We start from the raw sequence: 17,649 nt of genomic DNA, 5'->3' as shown, positions 1-17,649 counted from the left end.
CCTATATCCATAAGTCCTCTTCCTCCTAAATACCGGGGTAATGTCGTTCGTTCTACTGCACTTTTAGGGTGGTGTTTTTGTGCCTTTGTGAGGTGTGTTCGTACTTTTCGCTGAAGATTTTCTATATCCGTTTTTGTCCACTTAACAATACCAAATGAATAGCTAAGCGCGGAACAAGCGTAGGTGTTTAGTGCCTTAAACAAATTTTTACTGTTAAGCTGTGAACGAAGCAGCTGTTTTACCCTTCTTATAAACTCAGTAGTTATCTCAGTTTTCATTTGCTTATGGTCAATTTTCCGCGCCTGCTTTACTCCAAGATATTTGTACATATCGTTGTCGCCCATGGCCTCGATGTTCTGGCCATTTTGCATATCGAATCCACCGGGCTGTACCTTTCCTCTGACTATATTCAAAACACGGCACTTGTCTAGACCGAACTGCATACTAATATCATTAGAAAATGTTTCTACAGTTTTTAGCATCTCTTCTAGGTGTTCTCGAGTGGAAGCCATTAATTTCAAATCATCCATATACAACAGATGATTGAGCTTCGCTACCACAGTATTATTGCTTTTAATGCTAAAACCTGAGTCAGTGGAGTTTAATAGTTGGGAAAGGGGGTTCAAAGCTAAACAGAACCACAATGGACTCAACGAGTCTCCTTGAAATAGGCCCCGGTTGATTGCGATATTTTCGGTTTCGATATTGTTTTCACCAGGTATTTGGAGGTGAATTTTAGTCTTCCAATCTCTCATTATATGCCTTAAAAAGGTCACTATGTTATCATCTACTTTGTATATTTTCAATATATCTATTAGCCATTCATGCGGTACTGAATCAAAGGCCTTTTTATAGTCAATAAAAGCAGTAAAAAGGTTTCTTTTTTTAATGAATGCCTGGTTAGAAATGACTGAGTCGATGATAAGCTGTTCTTTGCAACCCAGGGAACCCTTAGCGCATCCTTTCTGTTGAGGCTCTATGATATTGTTTAGAGCACAGTGTTGGTAGATACGCCGGGTTACACAGGATGTGACCAATTTATACAAAGTTGGAAGACAAGTAATTGGGCGGTACTTGGATGGATCTTGGGTGTTATTTTGATCCTTGGGTATTATTATTATTATTATCCAGATTTAGCCATACGGCTCACACTCCCTCTAAGGGGAAATTTGACTCATCCCAGATACCTACGGTATCAAAAGGATTGAGCTCTGGTGGGACTCTTTCCGTGTTATCGAGCCCTAGGTGACTTGGTATGCAGGTGTGTCTCCCAAAAATTTTCGTACACATCTGGCCGTTGCGAGTAGTACAGCTTTCTGCATGGTCTTGTAAAGATGTTCATTTAGACCCAGCCTTTTTATGCTTTCGAGGAGGTTCTTCGGAATGACTCCAGTAGTAGATATAACAATAGGTATCGTCTGGGTACTTTGCATTCTCCATTGCCTTCGTATTTGAATTTCTAGATCTCTGTACTTGGCGATCTTTTCAGTGAATTTACTACGTAGATTATTGTTGTTAGGTATCGCCACATCAATTAGTGTTGTTTGTCTTGTTAATTTATTAACTAGTACGAGATCTGGTCTATTATGTGCCACTGTTTGGTCTGTGAGCACAGTGCGGTCCCAGTATAGCTTGTAGTTGCCATCCTCAAGCATACTCTCAGGGACGTATTGATAATACGGGAGATGGTCCGTTTGGAGAAGTCCCAGCTTGATAGCTATCTCTTGATGAAGGATTTTTCCCACTGCGTCATGCCGTTCCTTGTATTCAGTTGCAGCAAATGCCTGGCAGCCCCCTGTAAGATGTTGGATGGTTTCTTGGGCTTGACATCCATATCGGCATCTGTCGTTTTGAACCTGAGGGTCTTTGATGATATATTTCAGGTAGTTTCTGGTTGGTATAACCTGATCCTGAATGGCCAGTAATGAACCCTCCGTTTCAGGGAACATCTTTCCTGATGTCAACCAGTAGTTCGACGCTATATTGTCGACATAATCTTGGCTGACCTCATTGGGATGTCGCCCGTGCAAAGGTTTACCCATCCAGGCGCGCACTTTTTCGTCCTTAGTAAGGTGGTTTATGCGCAGTTCTGCTTCCCTCAGTTTGATCGGTGTTGTGTCATCTACTGCGCAGATAGCGCGATGTAGAGTAGATGTCTCAGCCTGCATCTGAAAATAAGTTCTTAAATTAGCAATTTGTTTATCTAATTGCTCACCTATATCCATAAGTCCTCTTCCTCCTAAATACCGGGGTAATGTCGTTCGTTCTACTGCACTTTTAGGGTGGTGTTTATGTGCCTTTGTGAGGTGTGTTCGTACTTTTCGCTGAAGATTTTCTATATCCGTTTTTGTCCACTTAACAATACCAAATGAATAGCTAAGCGCGGAACAAGCGTAGGTGTTTAGTGCCTTAAACAAATTTTTACTGTTAAGCTGTGAACGAAGCAGCTGTTTTACCCTTCTTATAAACTCAGTAGTTATCTCAGTTTTCATTTGCTTATGGTCAATTTTCCGCGCCTGCTTTACTCCAAGATATTTGTACATATCGTTGTCGCCCATGGCCTCGATGTTCTGGCCATTTTGCATATCGAATCCACCGGGCTGTACCTTTCCTCTGACTATATTCAAAACACGGCACTTGTCTAGACCGAACTGCATACTAATATCATTAGAAAATGTTTCTACAGTTTTTAGCATCTCTTCCAGGTGTTCTCGAGTGGAAGCCATCAATTTCAAATCATCCATATACAACAGATGATTGAGCTTCGCTACCACAGTATTATTGCTTTTAATGCTAAAACCTGAGTCAGTGGAGTTTAATAGCTGAGAAAGGGGGTTCAAAGCTAAACAGAACCACAATGGACTCAACGAGTCTCCTTGAAATAGGCCCCGGTTGATTGCGATATTTTCGGTTTCGATATTGTTTTCACCAGGTATTTGGAGGTGAATTTTAGTCTTCCAATCTTTCATTATATGTCTTAAAAAGGTCACTATGTTATCATCTACTTTGTATATTTTCAATATATCTATTAGCCATTCATGCGGTACTGAATCAAAGGCCTTTTTATAGTCAATAAAAGCAGTAAAAAGGTTCCTTTTTTTAGTGAATGCCTGGTTAGAAATAACTGAGTCGATGATAAGCTGTTCTTTGCAACCCATGGAACCCTTAGCGCATCCTTTCTGTTGAGGCTCTATGATATTGACATTATTATTATTATTATTATTATTATTATTATTATTGAATACTGTTCGATATTCCAATATTGATTATACTGAAAATCAATAAAAACAAGTACATATTTATTCTCATTATTTGACGTTTATACTGTAAATCGTCAATTTTTTTTTATTTATTGTTGTTATAAACGCCTGAAACACGCACTTTTCGCTCATCGGGCGGTTATTATAAGAACATTTATTTTTAAATATTAAATACAACCACTAAATATTTTTCTGATTACCTTTTTAACCATTTGACGTTTATTCTGTTAATCGTCATTTCTTTATTTTCATTATTGTTATTATATACACGCCTGAAACACGCACATTTCGCTAATCGGACAGTTGTTATAAAAACATTTTCTGACATTTTTTTTTATTATTTCTAATTATTATTTGATATTTAAATTGATTTATTTGACCATTTTTATTTTTACTATTTGATATATTGACTATTCCATATTTAAATTGTTTTATTTGACCATTTTTATTTTTATTATTTGATATTTTGATTATTTCATATTTAAATTGTTTTATTTGACCATTTTTTATTTTTGATATATTGATTACCTGTTTTATTTAAATTTATTTGATCATCATGACTGACAACAGTAACATTTCTCGCCCCGCAGTCCCCGTATCTCATATCGAGAATGAACCCGAAGTAGAACCTTATAAACTATCCGAAATATTTTCGATCGTACCCGAATTTGAAGGCGATCAAATATTTTTACAAACTTTTCTAAATGCTTGTGACTATGCCTACAATATGTCTACGCGTGATCAAAAACAACTATTAGTAATTCACATAAAAAATAAACTTCGGGGAAGAGCAGCGCAACTCATAAGCTCTAGAAATCCCTTATCATATCTAGAAATTAAGCAACTTCTTAATTCCCACTTTGGAGACACTAGAGACCTATCTTCTCTCATACAAGATTTACAGAGAGTCAAACAACTTCCAAATGAATCGGCTCTTACATTCCTCAATCGTGTCCAAGTCCTTAATGCAAAAATGCATGCCAATATCCAGAAATCTGGCCTCACTCCTGAAGAGAAACAAGCCCAAATCGTACTAATCGAATCAATGGCGCTCAATACCTTATTGACCGGCCTAGATCCAAAAATTGCACATATTGTTCGTGCTAGTAATCCGAAAGACCTTCTTCAAGCTCAGGTCCGCATCAGAAGAGAGCTACAATTATTCTATTTCGAAATACAGAAAACCAATCGCCCCAATCCTCCCAGACCCAATCAAAATAATCAACCCATTAGAAGACCAAACATTCAACCATCTAGATGCACCTTTTGTGGACGCATTGGCCACTCAAACAACGAATGTCGCTCTAGACAAAATTCGCAAAATAATTCCCAGAACTTTAACGATACTCGAAATTTCAGTAGCTATCAAAACTTCAATAATGCCCAAAATAATGGCTTTCAGAGGCCAAACTTCAGCCCTAATAATAACTACCAAAACACTAGACCTAACGACCACCAGCAAAGACCTCAATTCAATCAAAATAACTCACAAATACGTCCTTCTGTAATTCATAAAAACCCAAATTTTTCGAATGATAGACAGAGAGCTCATTTTGTTAACTATGAAGCTGACTATGTTAATTATTATACCCCAGATCCAATTGAAAGCTATCAGTATGACGATTTTTCCGATAATAATTATCCACCTCCTGATTATTACCCTTCATTCGATCAATCAACCGATTTAATTGATAGCCAAGACTATCAGGATTTTCTCACAGTTTCAAATCAAAACCACCCACCAGACAATGCCATTTCAATGAGCGAACCTTTGTCTCAAATAGAAAATCAGATCCAAACCGTAAATTTGGACGACATGAACCCGTCTCTGAATTTTCCAGATCAGGAATTTCTGTGAGATCTCATGCTGTAAACTCCAAAAATTTCTATTATATAACAGACGTAGCAAACAAATTTAAACTACTTATCGATGCCGGTACTGGTATCTCCAACTTTAAAGAAAATACCGCGAAAATTTTCAAATCGCGTTTTCCCGAAAGTATTACCATACAAGGTATTACAGACCAAAAACTTCTTGTCACTGAATCAACTTTAGTCCCGTTTCAAAAAGGAAACCCCCATAAGGTATTCATTTATGATCTAGATATTGATTTTGATGGAATCTTAGGCCTCGATTTTTTTTTGAACATTACGAATGAACAATAGACATCAAGAACAAAACATTAATCACGAATTTTAAAACATTACCTCTCTACAAAGTAGAAACTAATTCGTGTAACAATAATGAATCTCCTAATCAAATTAAAATAGATCCCAGGTCTGAGCAAATATTTAATCTAACATGTCATCTGTCGAATACAGATGCAATTTTGTATAAAAAAGAAAATGATAAAGTCCATACCCCCAACGCGTTAGTACACGTGAATAAAAAAGAAGAATTTCTGTCACCCATAGTAAACGGAAAAACAATTCCCAAAATTATCGATTTTTCCGATACCGAAATTAAACCCTCTTCGAATAACCCTATCCTAAATTTTCAGTCAAACGATAACTTGGTAAATTATTTCACTGATAAAAGTGATCGAAACAACAATATCAAATCTCGACTTCGAACAGAACATATTAACGAGGAAGAACGAGTAACAAATATTTCGTTAAAATATAAAAACGAAAGAACTATTCAATCAAAAAATTCCGATGAACATCCTTTCAATGTTCTGCCCTATGCAGTTATTTGTCCCAATAACACAAAAAACAAAACACACGAATTTACATCGTACAAACTTATTTTTGGATATACTTCTATTAGACCACCCGAAATATTTTATAATACAAAAACTCACGGATTTATACCGTACGAACTCCTGTTTGGATATACTTCTGTTAGACCACCCGAAACACTTTATAATAAGAAAACTCTTTATCAAAGTACTTTAGGGACTTAAGTAATCCTAAAGTCAAAATCCAAAATAAGTTTAATCATTCTCCAGCCCTTTGCGTCCACTGCTGGACATAGGCCTTCCTCATTTTTGTCCATTGTGCTATATTTTGAGCACTTTGCATCCAACCCCAAAATACGTTTATTAGCCCTCTCGAAACCCAAGAAACCCACGTAAATTCTGTTACTTTATTAAATACCAAATCCAATAGAACAAATAAAGTAACTTTTGATAAATTATTTATCATGAATTCTCTTTAAAATTCTTAGACTCATTTCAGTCATCCACTCCCAGTATAACCCCAATCAACATTGGAATCTTCTTTCATGAAGAATTTATTTTATTTATTAAGCTCCACAGCCCTTGAAGGCATAGGGTTGAGAAATTTAATTTTTTCTCATAATTAACAATTAGGTACATAATATTATTATACTATACTATAAAAACTACTATAATGTAGACAATATTACATTTATTTTTATTAAACACTTAATACCATACTTAATAATAAATATTTACAATGTACAAATTTTATAATAGTCTTTCCATACATTTTTTCTTAACTACATACTTGTTTCCATTGTTTTCTGTCTAAAGCTTTTTCTTTCCAATTCTCGATACTTATTACTTTTTCGTAAGTCTTCATATACTGTAACATTTACTATCATTCCTGGTCTATCTTTCCTTCTTGATGTATTGATTTTCGTGAGAGTACCATTTTCAACATTCTTTCCTTTCCCATTCTTTCAATTTGTTCTAAATATCATATCCCATAATATGCTCTAATTTAAATAAATATTTTTGACTCGTTATTTAAGTCTCTTAGTCCATACAAAAAAAAAAAACAAATAGTCTGGCTAGTTGACTAAGCCAAAGCCATTATAAAATAAAAAAGTCTCTTATTATTCTTTCTACTCTATTATTATTTATTTTCACACCTCTCTATATCGCTCCTGTATTTTCTCTCCCATCTCTCTAAAAAATATATTTCTGATTTTTGTACCCATGTTTCACATGCGTATGTAGCTGTATGCCTGATAACTGTTTTGTAGATTATAATTTTTGTTTTTCTCGAGACATATTCGAATTTCACTAATGATCACAACACTCTATACTTTTTGTTTCCTTTTACTATTTTTGTCTTTATCTTTCCTTCCCCGTGTCCATTTTCACATAATTTCAGACTCACCTGAGTAAACTCGGAAACTCATTCGAACAGAAATTTTTTCATTCTATCTAAGGCGAAATTATCTTCTTTTTCTTTATGTCTTTCTCCCATTATCATGCATTTTGTCTTTTCCTTATTTATTACTTATTTCCTTATTTATTAGAAGACTAAATCTTTTACCCCTTTTCTTTTCTATTATTATATTATTGTTCATTAATCCTTTTAGTTCTTTCTTACTTGTCATTAATAGTGTTAAATCTATACATTGCCATACTTTGATGGCCGTGTTGAAAATATTTCCTGCATCTTTATTTTACTTTTTCTAATTATTCCTTCTAGTATTAGATTAAAAAAAAGAGTCATTGATAATTTGTACCCTTACTGTCATCCTTCGTTTCTTTCAAAATTGCTTGGTTTATGCCCTTGCCCTTGTTTACTATTTCGTTATTGTGTTATCCATAGGCATTTTGTTTTCATCATGACGAGTTTAGTTAGTAGGCTTATCTCTTTCGTTAGATCGTATATCTGTTGCCACTTTACCTTATCTTAGTCGTACTTGAAAAGTCAACGAACAGGACATAATACTGATGTTTATATTCGTAGCACGTAGTGCGGATTCCTTTTAGCGCAAACTTTTGGTCTGTCGTCGACCTATTATTTCTAAATTCTGCATGATATTCGACCAATATATTTTCCTTATATTGATTTAGCTTTTTCTTATGATTTGTGTCAAGATTGTCTAAACTAACTACTTATAACAGCGCGATATCTCTATTATAGTTGTCTCTACTATAATAGTTTTCACCTTTCATTTCGTCAAATTTTGTGTATAGGACATACCCCTGCTATCGCACACTCTGTTGACGTTTTTCTGTTTCCCATGTGCTTTTATCAAGTTATGTATCTCTTTGGGTAGCCTTTTTTCTTCGGCTATTATCATTTCCGCCGATATTTCTGTTATTCCTAGACTTTTATTGTTTTCGTCTTTTTATTATATTTTTTATTTCTTCCATTGTACAAGTTTCTATTAATATAAGGTCATATTCGCTTTCATGGATTATTCTCCTTCCTTCTTCATTTTTGTTTAGCAGTTGCAAAAAGTAAGTTTGCCAATTTCTCATTAACTCCCTGATTTATTTATTAATGTACCCACCTTCATCATTTTTCGTATATGGGATATTTTTCTTATATCCTCTTTCCATTGTTCTTGTTTCCTGGTAACATGATTTAATGCCCTTTTGTTTGGAATCTTTCTTCGACCTCTTTGAGTTTATCTTCATTGTATTTTCTTTTGTTTTACACATTATTTTAATCATTGTCCTCAATTCTCTGAATTCTTATCTACTACAGTCACTATTATTGGTTAACTTTTAATTCTTATTTTTCTAATTGCTTCTACCAATTTTAGCATTTCCCCCATCACACCATTCCTTTATTTTTGTTTTCCATTTTTAACTATTAACTAATTAATTTAACTAAGGTAACTTTACTAATGTTTAACACTGCTTCCTGTATGTTTTCACTAAATCTTTTAAATCAAAATTTCAAACGACAAATGGACCCTCCTGGTATACAAAGACATGTAACCAATCAGAGATTTTATCGACAAAACGACAGAATCTTAGACAATTTATTAGATACCACTGAATAAAATGTAGCTTGAATACTATCATTCAAATCTGAAGTCCAAACTCACATACGTCTCCTCAAACAAATCTCTAGTTCCGTTAATGTCAAATATACAGAAATAATCGCTGATACGAAACAATACGCTTTACGAGAATAAAACATGAACTTATTAACGGAATATGTTCAATATGGAAATCAATAACAATAACCGGAAACTTAGATTCGTCAGATGGCGAATATTTCAATGAATGTATAAATTTAATAAGATACCCCGCGATGAGTATCAAATCGAAAACCTATTAAAAATTCAAATATCGGTTACCACTTCTTTCATTAAGAGTTTCAACGCGACAATCCGAAAATTACAAATAGATGAGGAAACCTTCAACAATAATATTAAAGAAATTAGAAAATCAATAATGAATATCTCTGACCAATTAAAATTCTATAAATCTCAAATCGATATGCTGAACTTTTGTGAATTGCTAATGGAAAGCTATTCATTTATCGAAGATTCGTTAAATGATATAGTAAATGCTATAACTTTTGCTAGATTAACAATATTACATAGTTCAATTATTACCCCGTTTGATTTAATTGAATCGCTTAGGCATATATCACAATCATTACAGAAAAATAATCTTCCCTATCTATCTATACTTCAAACCTCCCTCAATATCTCGATATTATCGAATTACATGCCTATCAATTAGACACAAGAATTGTGTTCTTCTTAAATATTCCTTTAACTGTTTAACTGATGTAGAACAATATACTTTATATTATCTCTATCCAATAACGATACTGGATAATCGAACAGGTTTAAATTCGATATTAACAACAACTCATAAATATATTGCGCGAAACGATGATTCTTTGTTATACCTTACAATAAATAGATAGCCTTGAGTCATGCAAAACACTTCGAGCCAGAACCAAGATCTGTTATCCAATCGACAGCGACGCCATATGCGAAGCCCAACTTCTGAAGCGACAAGAACGCCTTCCTAGAACATGCCAGACTTCCGTAATATTTGCCAAAGACTACACCGTTCACAAGATCAGCTTGAATTTTTGGCTCGTAGCAGTTTCTGACCCACTGCCCAATACAATCAAATGCTAATTCAGAGAAGTCAAGTCAGAAATCATCAAAACTAACCACGTGCTCAAACTACAACCCACGTGCGATGCCCTTATCGGTAGTACAAGAGTACACTCCCAGAAATTGATCGACGCTTACGACAATGTTACGTACTAAAGTCATCCAGTTGAAATACCATTCAGTTGCTGCAATCACTTCTCAGACAAAATCTTTCCAAGACAAAGACCCAGTATCCACCTAAGCGACTCCATAGACGAAGAAGAGCAAATCGCACTGAATACCAATAAACAGACACTCTGGAAGTTGCTGCCACGCGTCAACTTCCTTCTAACAAGGGGAGCTGTTATATCCGTTTTTACCAACTAACCTTAATAATGAAGTACCTACTTATTTCCCATCAGGATATATCAGGTGTCAGCCATCTGAATCGACGCATCCAGTTTCAATGCCAATGTCAGCGAGAACTACTACGTCCAGGCTTTCTCACAACCTCAGCATTTTGTAAATCATATAAAACCATTTGCCGGTGTTTAATATTTGTTCGTAATAATTTAGATTTAGTACATGTAACTTTAATTTTTCTATTTTTCAAAATAAAATATTTTTTAAAAAGTCTAAAAAGTTTTAAGTGATATAATATATATATATATATATATATATATAGTATATATATATATATATATATATATATATATATATATATATATATATATATATATATATATATATATATATATATGTGCATTTGCTACCCATACACCTCCGATTGCTACATCCTTAGTTCGAGTGTGCCTCCGATTTTACGAGTTCGCCTCCGAAATCGGAGGCGAACACGTACAGTCATGTTTCTTGTGCATTTATTTGCTAACTCGTCTGTATAAGGCGTTTGCCAATTTTTTAAGTAGAGGTAAAATCGAGTCATTAACGTCTATCGATATACATTTTAGTTCGCCGTATCTGGCGTCAGAGGCGCAGCTTGTTACACGCGTATATTCTGTCGTTAGCCGAAGGTTTGGGCGCCTCCGATATATACGCTATGTCCACCGGTTCACTGCGCCTCTTAGTAGTGGCAACATCGCAATCATTTAATCGCATAATGTAGTCGGAACCTGATACACAATGATTATGAATAGCTAGATATAAGACACTGCAACGCTAATATTTGTATTTTCTCACCGTAATAGAAAATTTTATGCAAGTTTGCATTTGACTAAATTCGTATAATTTCGGGGTAATCTTAAATTTATCAGATCCTAAGTAGGTATCTATCTTTATCTATTTATAAAATAGGGCCCGTGATTTAAATTAGAAAGTCTAAAAGGACAAAATTTAACTTTCTTTTTGCGTACATGGCTTTCAATAGTAATAGCACTTAATAGTGATGTAATTAATATGAGTCTTACTTTTCTTGTACTAAACGTACCATACAATTGTTTTATGTTTTATTAACACTGTCCTTATTCTTATTCCTTTATTTTGATGTTAATCAAACTCGATACTGAAACACAGCTTTTAATGTAAATAATATGAAAAGGAATTAAGGCCGTTCCTCGCGATTCTGGGCATAGGAAATTCCAATGTTAAAGTTTAAACAAAATGACGCAAAAACTATGGCAGATATTGAGATAATTCTTTTTTTATATGAAAGGTCCTAAAAAATTCTAGCGCACTATTTGTGTATGAATTATGAAATTGTTTAAACAATACACTTTTTAAAAATATTTTTGTTTAAAATTAACATAAAAAATAGTAAAATAAATATGGCGCTATAGAATTTTTCGCACTTTCCGAATCTGTTTTTATTTTTTAAATAAAGTGTAACACAAAACAGCTATTTTGTTTAAACTTTTTAAAAAATCCAAAGTGCTGGTAAAAATTGTCTCTGTCGATCCGGCACAGGCTCTCCTTGTCGATATCTAGCCGACAGGTAGATATCGACAACGATATAGGTACGCCCTCTCGCTTTGGGGTAGTCATAAATATTTTGAAAAGGCTTATTCAGACTTTTGACAAACCAGTGTGATAGTTTTTACAATGGGTAGTTCTCGAAGATGTTTCTGTGCGCCACGCAAAAGTCGACGTCGATTGAGGAAATTTTATGCAAGCCATCAGTAAGTACCGATTATTTAATTTAATTTTGTTTGAATAGAAGTATTTTCTGTTGATTTTTGGCATTTTCCTTCTAAATTTTTATACTAACTGTTTTTATAACAACACTATGGTTCCGTTTTACTTATATAATAATAATAATTGTAGATTGCAGCCAGTATATTTTTTTGTATTTCAATCAAAATTCTTTTCTTTTCTTCTTTACATGAGCTTAGAGCATATATTTTGCAGTAAAATCAATGTAAGATCAGATCCTGGAGTTTTCTTGGGATTTATGTTTTCTCGTATTTCTTTTTTAATGTAACGGGAGTAATTTCTGAGCTAACTTGAATTGTTTCCATCCCTGCTAGGTCTACTATATTTTGTTCATTTGTTCAAAATTTTGTGCTAAGTAATTTGAAACCTCTCTGAATTTGCCTGACTATTTCTTGCCCAATTTCCATTTTCTAATCTAATTGAAGGGGTGGTTGAGTGACTGGTCATTTATTGGAAAAAATTTCATCTTTATTTATAATCTACATTTAAAAAACTCGTAAAAAATTGGATTTCGGAGCATCATTTTATTTTCTGTATATACATGAATATGAAAATATAGTTAAAAAAATCATCAGAAAGTAATAGAACTTTAATTTTTTAGGAAAGCAAAGCTTACTGTGTGGATGAAATTCCGAATACGGCACTTGAAAGTGAAGTTCGTCCTTCAACGAGTGCGTAAGTGAACCATTTTTTCTCATTATCTAGTAATAATTTGCAATAACAAAATTGCGTTTTTTAGATATGGCCAAGTAGATACTGGAATTCGAACAGAGGGCGTTTCTAAAGAGTTTCAGATTCTTGAAAAATCAGGGCAAATGGAAACTTTGTAAGTAAAATATATTTCTCAGAGAGTTGGACCATAAACACTTTATTTTCAGGTCACCTTCCAAAATTTGTGGAAGAACAATTGTAGACGTCATTTTTCCAAAGCTCTGCTAAGTTTTCCACACTGTGGTCTATTTTCTTGTGATGGTAGCACAGTAGAGTTGTTGAAAGAAACTAGGAAGGGATTGGAATCGACTTTTCTATTCCAGTGTAACACCTGTAAGTCAACTGTGGAAGTTTCCACTGATGATCCATATTCGAAACAGACTCCAGTCAATACTGCTGCTGTAACTGGAGTGATATCGATTGGATTGGGATATGCCAATTTAAAAGAATGGTGTTCTACCCTAAATATGCCAGTGATGTCAAAAATCTACAAGAAAATAGAAGGAAAGCTGTGGACAATTTCTATAATACAGCCACGGAATTGATGCTAGCTGCTGGAAAAGAGGAAGAAAGTCTAGCACAAGAATGGGGTGAAGTTGATCCAGAAGATGACAAAGCTGTCATTAGTGTAATAGCTGATGGTGCATGGGCAAGAAGATCTAATAAATCTATATTTTCGGCCAATTCGGGTGTGGCTTCTATCATAGGAAAAAGAACTGGCAAACTATTGTATTTAGGTGTAAAAAACAAGTATTGTTGTGTGTGCGTCAAAAAATTCTATCACTCCATACGTATGTTACAAAAATTATAACGGTACTTCGACTGCAATGGAAAGTGCAATTGTTGTAGAAGGTTTTAAACAGAGCATACAAATGCACAACTTGAAATATAAATATTTTATTGCTGATGGCGACAGCAGCACGTACAAAAAAATGTGTGAAGCCAAACCGTACGGCAATAACTTTTTTATTGAGAAAATCGAGTGTAAAAACCAAGAAAGGTGGCTATCAGTTAAGGTGTTTGGCGGCAGCAGTGTCATATATTCCCGTGAAAATTATTTAAATAATGTATTGCAAAATATAAGCAAAAATGCAACTGGTCATTACCAAAATTTATTTTCTCAAAGAAAAATTAAAAAATGGATACAAGAAAAAAAAAACAAAAAAAAAATATTTTAAAAAACAAAGTAATAATAAACCTGATAAAGACTATGGTCTAAATGCAGAAGAGTCAGTTCAGTTGTCGGATGAAGAATTCGAAGCAAAAAAACAGGAATTTTTAAAAAATCTGGTAAAAAATATCTCAGAAAGAACAGAGATTTTTAATAATACCACTGCTCAAGGTAATAGTGCTGCTTGGTATGTAGAACGTCAACAACGGTTAACGTCCAGCAATTTCGGAAAAATATGCAAATTGCGAGAGAAAACAGACAGAACTAAAACTATTGAAGCAATATTGAATCGAACGTTTTGTTGAAATAGATTTACGGAATATGGAATTGCGAATGAACCGAAAGCAAAAGAAATGTTAGAAACAATTTTAAATATAAATATTGAACTATCAGGACTTTTCATACATGATGAATATCCCTTTCTTGCAGCTAGTCCTGATGGCTTAATAGGTGACTCAGGCGTAGTCGAAATTAAATGTCCATATAAAGCTAGATAACTTACGTCTGAAGAAGCTATTGAACAAAACAAACTTCAATTTTGCCAATTAATTGACGGTCAATTGCATTTGAAAAGAACTGATTCCTATTACTACCAAGTACAAGGACAGTTATTTATTTCGAACAGCGAATACTGTTACTTTGCAGTATGGACCCCAAAAGGAATTTTATACGAAAAGATTTATAAAGATATAGAACTGTGGGAAAATATGCTACCAAAATTGCAAGATTTTTATTATAATTTTTATTTGAAACAACTTATAAAGAAGTTTAGTTTTCCATCGTAGCTATATCGTTTTGTTGATAAACTTTTAAAATTGTACTTACAATACTTTCTTAGAAGATGGTTACGACATACAATTTTTCTCAACAAAATTATTCACATACGTATTTTCTAACATTTTTGATGAACACTACTATCTCCATCGGCTATTAAAAGTTTGTACGTAATGCCATGCGTGTACTACATTTTAATCCATCTAGAATTATTTGACTTTCCATTGCAGTCGAAGCTTTTGTCCAATTTTTGTAACATACGTGTTCATTCTTACCTTCTCCGTATAATTTACAGTAGGAACAGTATTTGTTCCTAAAACTTAATCTTTTGTATTCTGTAACCAATAATGGCTACAGCTCCAGAATTGGGGTTATACTTTGTTTTATATCATACACTTTATTCAAAATAACCACATTATGAATTTTCGTGATCCAAAAATATTAACACAGAAAAAAAAAACAACCCTAACCTGCTTTCCTTGAGATCGTTCTGAAATTGATAATCACACACTTTTTAAGTTTGCATTAAATTTTGAACATAATTAAATATGTATCACTAATATTCCAGACTCACTAGTTTGCTTTTTTTAAGAAAAACAACTTACTTATTTTTTGTTACCATTGATTTTCTCAATTTCTTATATACCCATATACGCTATACCCATAGTTACATTCAGGGCCGGTTGTTCGAACGTTAATCAACAATGATCACTATCAAATATTTAATTACTGTCACCAAAACTGTCAATGTCAACTTTTATTGGGTTGCTGAAAATATAATTGATTAAAATTATGAGATTAGTTAATCAATTAACATAACAATTATTAACATAATTGATTAAGTAATTTCATATTATGTTTTCAGCAACCCAAACAAAGTTGACATTGACAGTTGGGGACAGTAATTAAATATTTGATAATGATCATTGTTGATTAGCTTTCGAACAACCGGCCCTTAGTCTGTGTCAGCCATTTATTTATGATTTAAAACTTTTTAATAATAATCAATCAAAGTACAGCTCCCGGAACGAACCATGGCCGATGTGAAACGCTGTCGACGATCGTACGCCCACTTAAACTCTACAAGTCTACACAGACAGGATTTCTCTCAACGACCATGGTTCGCTCCGGGAGCTGTATTGTCATTTAGATCATTACTTGAAAATTAACTAATCTTCTTTTAATTTTTTTATATGATGTTTTTTGAAGAAGGATGATTGGATACCTCTATGTACCTTTGATTAGTTGTAAATAAATTATTAAAGTTAAATAAATTTTACTTCTAAGGTCTGTTATTCTAATTACCCCATGAAGATCGTCCACTTAATTGCTAAAGACAACATCACTGCTAAATTGTCCGTAAAAAGTGACAAAAAACAAAAGAAAATATACATTACAAAAAAAAAGGAATTCAGTAATACCGTGACCTCAAAATATCTCTCTATATTTACATTAGTTTGTTAATTTTGTTCTATTTAAAAATTTTAAATCTTAATTATTATTGTTCTCGAAAACATCACTTTGCATGATTCTAAATACTATAATTTACAATTTTATGAAAGTCTGTTATTTTAAGTAACCATAATCTTATTGAAGAGAAGAATGACAACAAGTTTATCATTGTATTGTTACTCCAGGGGTCTGTCGCTTCACTAATCGCCTCTAGTAGCATTTTTGACCTGAGATTTTAACAGATTTGGTTTATGTGCAGAAAGAAATTTTTGAAATAGGGATAGGCAACTCATTTTTACCGTTACGTTTTAAATGGTTGGGCCTTAAACAAAAAGTAATTCCAGGGGGTAACACTTATTCCAGCGCACTGTATATAATAATGTAATATTTTTTGCAATAAACATATTTCAAACGAATGACCATATTTACCGTGAGCCACTGTATAAGTTGAACAATAATATATAAGTTAAAAAATAAAAAAATATTAAAAGAAAATTTTTTAAGTAACGCTTTTCTTTAGTTACGAGTGACTAAAATTAAAAATCCTATAAAAAAATCAACTAAAAAGCAAAAAATAAACAAAAATTGAAAAAAAATCTAACACATTCGTCAAAGAAAAGCGTGGAGCGTGTTCATCGAATAAACAGTTTTCGCCCAACGCTTATCTTTAAGGAATGTGTTAAGATTTTTTCAATTTTTGTTTATTTTTTGCTTTTAGTTGATTTTTTTTATAAGATTTTTAATTATAGTTACTCCATTAGCTTGCTAATCACCGAAAAAAGGTCGTACAACTCGGGAAACCACCGGGCGAAAGCAATTACGCATTAATAATCTTTATCAATACCAATACCATATAAAAATAACAGAGAAGGTACAATACAACAAAAAGTTGCGAAGATTATAAAGAGAAACCGAAGAACTGTACAGTACCTAATAAAAAGGCGGAAAGACTAAAAGAGAGGGTGCAAATAAATTCCAAACTAGAAATACGAAAAAGTTAAGTATAAGTATGAATCATATGTAGCAATCACGATAATTAAACGATAAATTTGGCAACATCTACAGAGGTGGACCCGCACTTGCAACATCATATAAAATATGCAAATGAGGCCATAGAGTACGTTCAGTGTATGGAGGCAAACACGAACTACACAAATAAAATAACTGTATAAAATTAGGTTAATAAATGTTTACCCCTCTTTCTTTGCCTTTATATTATACATCAAAATAAGGTTAATGATGCATTATATGTGCACATACTACCTTTAGTTTTGGTGGAGCGATGGACGTCTGTTGTATGTGCGGAGGCAAAAAGGATACAAATGCACATATATATA

General features: G+C 33.3%; 2 protein-coding genes across 2 annotated transcripts in view; both read left to right on the top strand.

The window, feature by feature from the left end:
- The window catches only part of LOC114345109 (uncharacterized), a 495,244-nt gene that overhangs the window by 345,433 nt on the left and 132,162 nt on the right, over positions 1-17,649 (top strand). The gene's annotated exons all lie outside the window — the stretch shown is intronic.
- LOC126880271 (uncharacterized) lies at positions 12,265-13,957 on the top strand. The gene is made up of 2 exons (XM_050644048.1): positions 12,265-13,030; positions 13,083-13,957. Exon 2 carries the CDS (start codon positions 13,364-13,366, stop codon positions 13,724-13,726), a length of 363 nt encoding a protein of 120 aa, XP_050500005.1. The 5' UTR covers positions 12,265-13,030; positions 13,083-13,363; the 3' UTR covers positions 13,727-13,957.

This window comes from Diabrotica virgifera, chromosome 2 (assembly GCF_917563875.1).
Source record: "Diabrotica virgifera virgifera chromosome 2, PGI_DIABVI_V3a".
Taxonomy (NCBI): domain Eukaryota; kingdom Metazoa; phylum Arthropoda; class Insecta; order Coleoptera; family Chrysomelidae; genus Diabrotica; species Diabrotica virgifera.
Note: the sequence above shows the minus strand (reverse complement) of the source record. Positions and strands in the feature narration are given on the sequence as shown.